The sequence below is a fragment of the Pogona vitticeps genome, chromosome 1, assembly GCF_051106095.1.
Source record: "Pogona vitticeps strain Pit_001003342236 chromosome 1, PviZW2.1, whole genome shotgun sequence".
Lineage (NCBI taxonomy): Eukaryota > Metazoa > Chordata > Lepidosauria > Squamata > Agamidae > Pogona > Pogona vitticeps.
The window spans coordinates 174,084,269-174,096,367 of record NC_135783.1 but is presented as its reverse complement, the minus strand read 5'-3'; the positions used below and the strand labels follow the sequence as shown (position 1 = coordinate 174,096,367).

General features: G+C 44.3%; 1 protein-coding gene across 1 annotated transcript in view; it reads left to right on the top strand.

The window, feature by feature from the left end:
* The first annotated feature begins 3,241 nt into the window (after nt 1-3,241).
* Nucleotides 3,242-12,099, top strand: part of ATIC (5-aminoimidazole-4-carboxamide ribonucleotide formyltransferase/IMP cyclohydrolase) — a 37,117-nt gene continuing 28,259 nt past the window's right edge. Inside the window, exons 1-3 of the mRNA XM_020798999.3 lie at nt 3,242-3,399; nt 5,546-5,672; nt 9,857-9,933. Of these exons, the coding sequence (XP_020654658.3) occupies nt 3,372-3,399; nt 5,546-5,672; nt 9,857-9,933 (232 nt within the window). The 5' untranslated portion in view covers nt 3,242-3,371. The remainder of the gene's footprint in view (nt 3,400-5,545; nt 5,673-9,856; nt 9,934-12,099) is intronic.

The window sequence follows — 12,099 nt, the reverse complement described above, 5'->3', positions numbered from 1 at the left end:
TGCAGCTATGTTTTCTAGGTATTTGATTTGTAGTTGTACATCTATTTATTTTCTAAATATTTGATTTATGTTGCTAATTAAGTATTTTCTCCAAGGACACCTGCCTGTTTAATTTCTAATCTATTCTATTACTTCGAGAAGTGCAGTGTCCAAATGTTGTGTATGCTTTGCTTTGCAAGAAACCCATGCAGCCAAATTCAAAAGCTAACAAATTGGAATGGAACCATCTACAGTACTGAAGAAGGGATATTAATCTGAAATCATGCCCCAGGCTCCTGCACGCCACTGTTGCCTCAGGGATGAGGGGGCAAAGGGCAGCTGCCCATTGGCCTCTTGCCAATTGTTTGGGGGTAAAGAATGCATTGATTCCCGGTACCCCTCCAGAGTCCTGGCTTCATGCTGTTGGAATCTGCTTGACAGCTACTATTAGAATTGTCAGCTCTTGAAATAAAAGCTCTGATAACTCTGGACAGGGTCTAGGGCGAGGGCTGTGTATATGGCTGAAGAGCTAGAATATGAAGCAGGTCCACAGGGGAAGCAGGAACCAAAAGGTTTCTTGGCAAATCAAAGGACAGATTGTTCACTCAAGGTTAGGACTTGAACATTAACCAGTTGGCCAGGATTTGCCTGGATTCCAGCCATGTTGTGCAGTGACCATTTGGACTGCCCTCTGCCCTGGATTCCCAGATTTCCTATTTAAAAGTTAGCCTCTGGATCTCACAGAACAGAGACAGAAGACAAAACATCTCATCACTGTTATGCCAGTTGTTCTATATGAAGTACCCTTTCTCTGTTCCAGCCAACAATCAACACTAGAGATGGGAAGTATTCATATTCGATACGAATACATATTTGATATGAATACGAATATCCCCACACAGGTGGTGATAACGAGGGTTCAGCCCCATGGGGAGGGATGGTCCACTCACCGATCCGCCGCTGCCGCAGATGCTGGAATTCTTCCAATGGCTTCGCAGGTTGCGATCTGCAAGCCACTCTTCAAACTTGCAGCGAGGCTTGTCCTCCCGCCTCCTGCCAAGAGTGGCTAGCTGATCACGATCTACAAAGCCTTTGGAAGAATTGCAGCATTTGCAGCAGCAGCAGATCAGTGAGTGGACCGTCCAGCCTTATGGTGCTGGACCCTCGTTATCGCCACCTTTGCAGGGATATTCGTATACAAATATGAATACCCCCCCTCTAATCAACACCTTCCAATTTCCAATAACTATTGCAATTTGGGGAAATCTTATTCTAGCTCACTGTTTCACAGAGCCGCAACAGGGGTGGAGGCCTTAGATACAATCTGTCTATTATTTATCATGCTGCCCTTTCATCTGTTCCCAGAAAGATCAGAACCACACCCACCAGGAAGATACCGTGACAATGGATGGAGAAGGACTGCAGAAGTGGGATTTTTCACTCACCCCAGTCCTTTGTCCATCTAACGAGTCCATTTAGACCAGGGTGAAGTGAAACCAACGTGGAAGATATATCAGGGGTCTCCCACCAACTCTCCTCACACTGAAAAAGCCACTTGAATGAATAGTGAAACATTTCAAGTTAATAAGGAAGAAGTCCAGTTGCTATGAATCAACTTCCAGACAGAATATGGGAACTGTGGAGTTCTGGTGGAATTGAGATCATAGTAAATCTGGCTATAAACTGTGTTATTTTGTACTCATACATAATTATTTCATGATATACGTTCAGATCAAATGCACAGCATTGTGTGTATGGCTCCAAAGTGTGCAAATATATTCATAGTTGACCTAGAAAATACTTCCTTGGTTCCTGTATCCAGAATCTCTGCCTGAGATTCTGCAATCTACAGCCAAGTCCCCTGATATAACTAGACTTGCTCAGAATCACAGGACAAACATGGTGAAAAAGGAAATTGGCTGAGCGACCCTAGAACCTAGGGCTAACCTGCTACAGCAGCGGTCCCCAATCTTTTTCGGTCTGCAGGCTCTGTGCACAGACTGGTTGGGGGCAGGGGAACCCCTGTCCTCACGGGTGGGCGTATCATGCTCGCAGGTGGTTGTGTCATGCTTGCGAGTTGGCGTGTCGCACTCAGTGGTCCCAAACCTTGGATAAACCAGATGTGCCTGGACTGCAGTTCCCAGAAGCTTTCACTGTCAACTGTGTTGACTGGAGTTTCTGGGAGTTGTAGTCCAAAAATACCTGGGTTATCCGAGTTTGTGAACCACTGCCCTAGATAATATATGGGGCTACTAATGATGGAATTGGATAGAAGAGTGGGGGATGAAGTCTCACAACAGCAAAAGAGTGAAAGAAGGAGTTGCTAAGGTGGGGAGGAGCTGTTTAGGACACATGAGTACTCCTGAGGGAGACTCATGACCAAAATACATCCCACACTCTTCATTATTACTGATTTCTGACACCAACAGTGGGGCCTGCTTCTCCACCCCCAGTTAGACTGGGGCACTGTTTGCTAACAGGGCAAAGGAAAAGCCATCCACATTTACTTCGGCAAAGATTGCATCACATGATGTGTCAACTTATTTTAGGACTGCAAATTAAAGGCATCAAGCGCTGTTTCCTTTCACTCCCCTTGTAAACAAGCAGGAAGGGAGAAGAATTCATCAGAGAACTAACTTTTATGGTGTTTGGAAATTCGGATTTGTGAGCCCCCTATGACCAGTGTCTCAAAACACAGTCCCAAGGCACGGGAGTAAATAAATAAAATAAATGGGAGGGCACAACTGCGGGGCCTAAAGCACGCAAGACCATCACAGCCAGGATTTCACGCCGTGTTTTCCCTTTTCTTTCTTTTTTTTAAATGTCTGCTTATCTTCTGGTATATCGCTGTCGCGCCTGGAGAAGTGGCCCCCTTCTTAGGGTGGCCCTCACAGGACGTCCCGGGCATGTGAGATGTCCCAAGGCGTGACCCCCTCCACCGCCCCCCCCCGAGGTTTCCATGGCCACGCAGAGACTCGAACCCAAGTCCCCCTGAGTCCACGGCGGCCCCTCTGTCCCCTCCATCCCCGCGCCTCTCGCTGCCTGCTGGACGGCTGCCGGTGGGGCTCTGGCGGAGGCCTCCAGGGGGGCACCGCGAGCGCTTCCCAGGGAAGCGAGACGCGCACCCCGAGCCCTCGCGAACCAGCGGCGCTGCCCTTTTCGCCTCGGCCCACGTGCCGGGACAGAGCGGGGGGGGGGGGCTGCCTTCCGCTCGCTTCGGCGCCAGCCTCGCCCCCCTGCACACCCCCTTCCCGGCATGCAACCCTAACCCGTCCCCTGAGCCAGACCCACCCCCTTTAATTTCCACCCGTCCCGGGGCGAAGGCTTTCTCTCTCCCTCCCGGGTCGCCAGAGCCGCTGCTGCCAGCCACTTTCGCCAGAGCAGCCGCCAGCATGGCCACCACACCTGGGCAGCAGCTTGGTAATAATACTAATAATGCCCGCGCGTCTCGCGGTCGGGGGCTTCCCTGGTGCTTTCTGCAGGCGCTCGTGACCTGGGCGGGCTCGCGAGGGAGGGAAGGAGGGGAAGGAGGCCAGGCGGAAGGCGCTGCCTCCCAGCTGCAGTCTGCGAGTGAGCGGGGAGGGAGGCCCGGGGTGTGGGGCGCCTCCCTCCCCCCCCACCCGGAGCTTTGTGAGAAAACAGCCCCGGGAAGAGGCTGCACCCGGAGAGTTAAGGAAGGCGAACTTCTAGGTCAATGGAAGGGTCCTGTTAGGCGCGGAGGCAGCGGAGCCGAGCCTCTCCTCGGAATGCCAGGAGACCGGAGAGAGGGTTTTAAAAATCAGTTTTCGTGGCGAATTGCTGTAGGGCTTCCCCGCCCCCCGTCCCCCCCCCCGTTCCTGAAACGATTGTGGCTGTACTTTCCTGGGAGATTGAAACTCGCGCCCCGGTGCCCCCGCCTGGGCTTGGTAGGCGTGAAATACGCTGAAGTGGCTTTTCAGCGGCACTCCGAAACCCCCGCAGTTGGTCCAGGGCTGTGCCCGTGGCAAGGTGTGCAGACCCACCAGCCACATGCCCCCTTGTGTTCATCGTATCCAGTCCTGGTCATGAGTCACAAGTGAGGGAAGAGAGGGAGAGAGGACATGCATTTGTGTGCCATGTATCTGAATAAGTGGATTTTGATCCTTGAAAACTCACTGAAACCAGTCTTTTAAAGGGCACTGTGTTTTACCTTTTTCGCTAATATTTCTTCCCCACCCTCCCTTTAATTTTGCCAACGCTCTCTGGGTGATCCCTCTTGGTCCGTCGCCCAGGAAGGACAGTGAGAATTCAGACTTCTGGGTCCTGAACTATTTTCCAGCAAGATCTAAATTGAAGAGCAGAAATACAGCAAATTGGAATAAATATATAAATGGTGGTTTCCAGACATTTCGCCTCTCCCTGGGTAGTTACTTGGAATAATTTTTCAGACTGGTGGAACAAAAGTGTCAAAAGTAAAAGTTAGGTAGTCTCTAACCACACTTCTTTCCATCCTCTTGCTCATGTCCAAGTTATACCAACGGTGATCAGATCTCCCAAGAATTTATTTATTTGTTTATTTGCTTACTTTTAAAGCAGCAACAACAGCCCTGATTGTGCTCAGTTCATCCCTTTATCCTTCTCTTGGGTGCCTTAGATTGAGCCTGACCCCATTTAATAGCTCCATCTTTTGGATGAAAAATATGAGCACAAGTTTATTTTTGTCTTCTTCCTTTATAAATACCAATTTAAATTAAGAAGGGGACAGCATTTTGGTAAATTGTGAACTCCCCCAGTGCCTGTTGCAGCATTTTGGTAAAATGTGAACTCCCCCAGTGCCTGTTCTCAGTTCTGTTTTCGGGGAAAATGTTACACTCCTCAAGGAAGGATCTGTACTTTGACCTGCAGGGAAATGAGTGCCTCCATCCACTCAGCCAATTTTTCCCTTCCCTTTATTTGGACTCTTTGTTCTTGAGAATGGTGTGAGGAGGGATAAATTTACAAAAGGATATAGACAGGCTGGCGCAGAGAAAGCAGCTTTCTAGTTGTGTTGTTGTATCATAGATCTTGTAAAAGTTATTTGGAGAGAAAAGGCCAACTAAAGATAGAAGGCGAAAGACTGCCTTTGTTAAAAAACATATTCAAGACTGCTAGTGGTTGCAACACAAAACATGAATTTCATCTTTTTCTGGCAGTAACTTGAATTCACTCTACAGTAGCCTTTCCTAATCTGTTGACTTGCAGATGTGTTAGATTATACAACACATCATTCTCAGCCAGCAAGCTGGTGTGATGGGACTTGTAGTATATAGCATATTAACAAGACACCAAGCTGAGGAAAGTCACAGTTCATTGTCGGTTGCAACCAAATGTCCTTCCCACTAATAAAAAGATGGGAATGATGCCCAGAAATAAATGGTTGAAATGTGACTGATCATCAAGAAATCAATTTGTTTCTCAGCTGGAGACGATAACACAAGATTGAGAGAACTGACTGCATAGTTCTTCCATTCAGAATTGTGTTGAGCTCAGTACAGGGTAAATAAGTAGTCCAGTATGCATTTTAAATTTCTGCCACATGTTAATGCTTTATTTTTCACTTTCCATCTAGCTTTATTCAGTGTCTCAGACAAGACTGGCCTGGTGGAATTTGCAAAATGTCTCAGTTCTTTGCATTTGGCCCTAGTTGCTTCTGGAGGAACAGCAAAAGCCCTTCGAGATGCAGGTCTGAACGTCAGGTAAATGCTCTTTAGATTCACAAGTTTGCTCTCTGAATTGAGTAGCTGAGTAATTTTTGCTCTCCTTCCACAAGCAGGCAAAGACCTTTCTCTTCAAGCAAGCTTTCCATTAATGACTGTCTGTCTGAGTGAGGTTTTTATATGGATTGTTGTTCCTTACTGTTTTGAATATGTCCAGACCAACGCCCTGGATCCGTTCCAGTCAGGTTTCAGGCTACGCCATGGCATGGAAATGGCATTGGTTGCCCTGCTTAATGACCTTTTGAGGGAGGCCGATTGGGGCAAAATGTCCTTGTTGGTTCTCCTTGATATCTCAGTCACCTTTGATATCATCGACCATGGTATCCTCCTGGGGAGGCTCTCTGAATTGGGGTGTGGGGGCCCAGCTCTTGCTTGGCTCCAATCCTTTTTGGAGGACTGTTCGCAGAGAGTCCAGCTTGGAGAGGATGTGTCGGCCCATAGCTCCTCAATTTTGGGGTGCCTCAGGGATTGATTGTCTCTCGAATGCTGTTTAATATCTATATGAGGCCGCTGAGTGCAGTCATCAGGGCATGTGGCGCTTCGTGTTATCAGTATACTGATGACATGCAGCTCTACATCTCCTTTTTTCCAACAGCGGTGGTTGCTGTTGCATCCCTTGAGTGCTGCCTGGAGGCCGTATAGCAATGGATGCAGGAGAATGGACTGAGGTTGAACCCAGACAAGACGGAGGTCCTGAGGGAGGGCGCCCCTTCTACCAATGTTTTGGGAAGCTTGCTTAGTTTTGGGGGGAAACTCTCACCACAAAGAGCGTGGTCTACAGTTTGGGGATCCATCTCGACCCAGCGCTTACCATGCAATCCCAGGTGGCATCTGTGGTGCACTCCGCCCACCTACATCTTTGGCGGATTGCCTAGCTGCGCTCCTATCTTGATGTCGGGTCGCTCACCACTCTGGTCCATGCGCTCGTAGTCTCGAGATTAGACTAGTGCAATGCTGTCTACGTGGGGCTGCCTTTGAGACTGATGCGGAAGCTACAAATGGTCCAGATTATTAACGGGTGAAAAGACACCAACATATTTCCCTCACTCTGGCGGTCTTATACTGGCTGCCCATTCGCTTCAGCATTGATTTTAAGGTACAAATGCTTACATATAAAGCCACAAATGATTTAGGGCATCGATACCTGGCACAGTGCCTGTCTCCACCTAGCTTTACTCGTGTCACTCAATCAAGCCAGACCAGAAAGTTGAGGGGCTTAACCCTGAGAGAGGCACAGAAGGAGATAACAAGAAACTGGGCCTTCTTGGTGGTGGCCCCTCATCTTTGGAACATCTTACCCCCGGAGATTCGACTGGCACCCTCACTGGGAATTTTTAAAAACAAATTGAAGATTTGGTTCTTCCGGCAGGCCTTCCCCTCTCTCATTACATAGCTTCTTTATCCCATCTTGGATCCTGTTTTCTTTATTGATTTTTCTGCTTTTTATCATCAGTGTTATTTTAATGATGTTTTTATCTTTATATTTTGTCAGCCGCCCAGAGTAGATTCCCAAATCTAGACGGGCAGGGTAAAAATGGAACAAACAAACAAACAAACAAACAAATACATGTTTTGATGTTGCTTCTGCTCACCATTTTTAGTGTGGTATTTGTTTGATCCATTTTATTATTTGTGTACTTATTATTTTTAGCTTTAAATGTTGTCTTTTAATGATGTAAGCTGCCTTGGGTCCTCCTTAAGAAGAAAGAAGAGGTTAAAATCTTTTCAATAAATAAAATAATTCAGGTTGATTGCCATGACTGACTTGGTGCCACTGGATATACCAATGACAAGTCACAGATTGGTCTAGTAGGGACAGTTCCTGCACTTTTGCTCTTCCTTCCCCATCCCATCATGCACTGCGCTGAATAAGTTACTTCCTGAGTTGCAGAAAACCATCGTTAGAATGACTGTTGTATCATTCTTGTTGGGTAGTTCAGTGAGTTGGAGGATGCTCTGGAATCACAAACCCAGACTATATGGTCCCAGAGCATCCTCAGAAGGAGGGGCTAGTAAACCAGTACTCACTACTTTATATCTTGAGAACCTCTGGAAGGCTTACTGTAAGCCAGAATTAACTTGATGGCCCATAATTAATTATTACATGGAAGGCACAAATTACAGTTTAGTGTTTGTGTATGAGGTAGAACATAATTTGTTGTATACCAGAACATAGGGAAAGTGAGGAAAGAGTGTAAAGATATGGGGCTTGTTCCCACAGTAGCAAAACATAATTTGGAAGCGCTTGAGAATATCTGAGAGGGAGCACAGTTTACTACAGTAGGTTTTGACCAAATTTTTCTAGCATGCATACTGGAATTCTGCCTTGCTTTGAATGGTACTAGTGGGGTTTTGCAGCTTCTTGCCATTGCTTTAGGTGCATTAAATGCTAAATTATCGAGACTGAGGAGTTTCACTCTGAAACAACTGGTATCTTTCTTTATTTGGGCATCATGAGGTTTGAACACACAAGACAGTTTTTTCCACCTGAAGCTCACTGCACACATAATGAGTGGCTGTATTGGAAAGAAATGTTAAACCAGGATTCTGGGGGAATCATGGCTTACAAGGGATAAGTTCCATGCCAGTGCATTTGGGTATTTGTACCCATTTGAATCCTCCCAAGAGCATAAGCCAGGTAAGCATGTTTAAATCAGCCATTCTGGAGATCCCTGGCACATTTGAAGGGGGCCACCAACTAAACTATTTTCTACTCTATTTTTCTATTCATTTGTGTTGTATCCTTGTTTGACAGAGGGCCCTGGAACCTGAGAAGAGCTAAGAGGACCATGGCCAAAACAAGTTTTGAGAGCGGCTGGTTTAAGTCATAGGGATGGTTTACTACTGGTTTATTAGTCACAGCTTGTGTTCCACATTGCACGCCAAGTCACTTGCCCAGCATGTGACAAAAAATACAAGCAGTGACTAGCAGTAGTTTTGTTGCTGCAATTCATACTGTTGCACTTATGTTGCCATAAATAACCTGAAGGATTCTGACAATATTATGAAAATATTTGTATCTTAACTTTCATGTAAATGTTACTTTGAAATGTAAGCTAAGACTAGTATCTGAAGATGGCGTTTATTTGGTAACTTGAGTTTTGTTGTTTTAGGTTTAGATCATCTTGAATACTCCCATTGAATAGTCTCCCTGGAGATAATCATTTTAACTGGAGAAAAAAAATATGTTCTTTGTTCTTAGTCATGAGAAAGGCATCAAATGCTTGTTAGAGATTTGGAGCAAGGACCTTTCTGTCTCAAAAGAGATTTGAAATGTTTCCCTGTCCTTTTGATGTAATTGATTATCTAGCTAAGTCCATGTCCCATTAAGAAAAGAAGCTCTGTTGATTGAGAACAGCATTTAAACAAAGAACACATTGAAGACCATGATAAAAAAATTAGTCTGAAAATAAGCAATGTATGCCTCCTCAACACTTGTATTGAAAATGTCCTTCAAGGTTTCAAGTTAATTTTTTCAAATCTACTCACAAATCATGGATTCTTTGACCTTGTTATGTCATGGAGTGTATACAGAATTTATTTATTTTTTTAAAGTGGAAAAAGTGGGGGAGCAGGGGAGCGGATGTAGCCATCAGCATACTGATTGATGAAGACAAGAGGAGGCCACATGTGAGAATATCAAATCCTGCATCCATCTGGGGGAAAAGAATAGTTTCTTATATCAAGAGTTCTGTACTTTTACTCTTTAGAACCAAGCCATGCCTTTGATATTTTCTGTACAGAATTTTGTGGTTATGCTCAGGAGTTTGGATTCAGATGCTATCTCAGCCGTGGAATTATTTGGTAGATTTAGAAGAGATCCTTCTTTCTCTCAGTCTTTGTGACAGGCGATGGTGATTCCTCACAGCGTCCTTGGCAGGATGATGGAGAAGCCTTATAAATCCACTTTTATGTTTGTATTAACACTAAAGCTTTAACGTAAAGTGGATATCATTATTCAGTTTGTGGATGTTGACAGTCCCAGGTGAATTTTGTACATCCCTGACAGCCCCAAAATAGGCATGTATTTCTCCACTTCTTGAACATTTCCATTTGTGTTCTCAAATGGCTCTTTTCTGAAATGATGGATTGATCTTTCAGTTGTGTCAGTTTATTGTGTTCAATGAGAGAGCGCCCATCTGACTTTTCCTCCCTTTCAACAGAGATGTTTCTGATCTTACTGGCTTTCCAGAGATGTTGGGAGGGCGTGTGAAGACCCTTCATCCTGCAGTACATGCAGGTAAGATGGATGTTAACACAGAGTCCCATTGTGTAAGACAGATCGTGTCTCTTTTAAGTTGTTTGCATTGCATTTGGAAGTCGTATGAAGTTTGCATTGCATTTGGGTTGCAAATAATCTAAAGCCATTTTTCACTGGGATAGCAGATGAGTTTTGAGCCAGAAATCAGCACAATCACTTTAAAAAGTAAAGTTATTTTTACTTTTCACTTACCTGTGTAACAAGGAGCAACAATCAGACTTTTAAAACAGTAATGTAAAGATAATACATGCCTCCAACTGCCTTTATGCAAATTGGGTAATGTTTAGTTAATGTGACTCATTACTGGTTACCATCTTTAAGTCAGGTAGTGGAGTTAGGTTCTGATCTACCTCAACTGGAAACTAAGATCCTTTCTGTTGTTGAAGTGCTATCTACACCTCCTTTAATGGTCCCTGTGCATGTGCTATGCATGATTGATTCCAAATTACAGCAGCCATAGTAGGATTGCCAAGGAATACGAAATACTTAAGGAGTGGTTGTATCAGCGCCACCCTTTCCAGTGAGTTTCTGTGGCCAAGCAGGGATTTGGACATTCTAAGCACTACAGGAAGTGTGGAAACCTGACTCCCATACTTCCTGGACTGTGATACAGGAAGCAATCATTAGAATAACAAAAAGGGTCCCTGCAGCTCTGTTTCTTCTGTTTCAATTGAACACAGAACTGGAGCAATTTTGCATGAGGGAAGTAAGCAGGAGCAAATAAAGCCTTATTTTGTGATTGGGTAAACAATCATGACAGGGGTCTGAGCACCTCAACAAATAATGTCACCATTTGTTTGGGTTACATTCCTTCAGACTGCAGGTCACTGACATTCTGCTCAGTGACCATCATGCGTAGGTATTAGAACTAAGCACTTCACTCTCAGTCGCTGTCTAGCATGGCCTGTCTGAGCCCATTTTTACTTGCCAGACAATGATTCTGAGCATAATTGTCTTCTGCAGTTGTCATATGTTTTGACTATACCCAACTTGCAGCTGTTTAAATCATTCATGTTAGAAATCTAAAGGCAGCATTTCAACATGGTAAGGATTCAGAGGGATCCTGCAGTACAGGCCTCACAGAATGCAGGTAGAGAGTGACTTAATTTGTATATTTCCCTCAAATTAAAAATTTGCCTTGTAGAAAGTTAGCATGCTGAGAGTTTGTCTATACTCTCCCAGTGTATGAAAGTTTTTTTAAAAATAGCTGCAGCATCCAGGAACATTTGCTTATTTGATTCCCACCTGTGTTCTGAAGTGGTACAGTCCCTGAAGGGCAGTGTCATGCCATTCTCCTTAATATATAGTTCAAGCCTTAGAGTCCAGTTGCTTTCTTATGCCATGAGTTTTCATAAGCACGTGCCCTTTTCCCAAGATGGAGAAAGTGGACTTTGGAAAGACTTGACACTGTAAAAGTATCTTAGCCTAGAGATAGCACATTAAAATGTGTAAGGAATGTAGGCCATCTGTCTTCAGGAGGTCTTGACTAATTATATCCCAAACAGTTTCTCTGATACTATAATTCTATACACCATTATTAGGGAGTAAATCCTACTGAGATCAATGGAACTTATTTCTAAATAAACATGCATAGGATTGGGCTGCAAAGGTTTCTTTAGCCTTTGAGTCAAGCAGTCAATTGCAGGCTAATGGCTAAATCCAGTTTTAGTGCCAGCTAGAGTAGACCCATTGAATTCAGTGGGACCTACGTATGTGAATGTTGACTAGTCGCTTTCATCACAGTGGGTGTACTCCACTTAATAATAATAATAATAATAATAATAATAATAATAATAATAATAATTTATTGTCATTGTAAGTATATACACATACAACGAAATTCACAGACACCCAGAGACCAGACACATGCACACACATAAAATTCCCAAACACCCACTAAAAGTTCCCCACTAAAAATACAAACATCTACACCGCAGGCCAAGTTACACAGTCCAACTAATTATTCACTACTGGTGGTCTTTAAGCTCATTATTAATTGCAATTATAGCTCTGGGATAAAAACTATTGAGAAAACGTGTGGTCCGAGTCTTAATTGTTCTATATCTTCTGCCAGATGGTAACACTTGTAATAACAATTTGATTTAATGCTATTGGTATTGGCACACATATATACAGAGATGGATA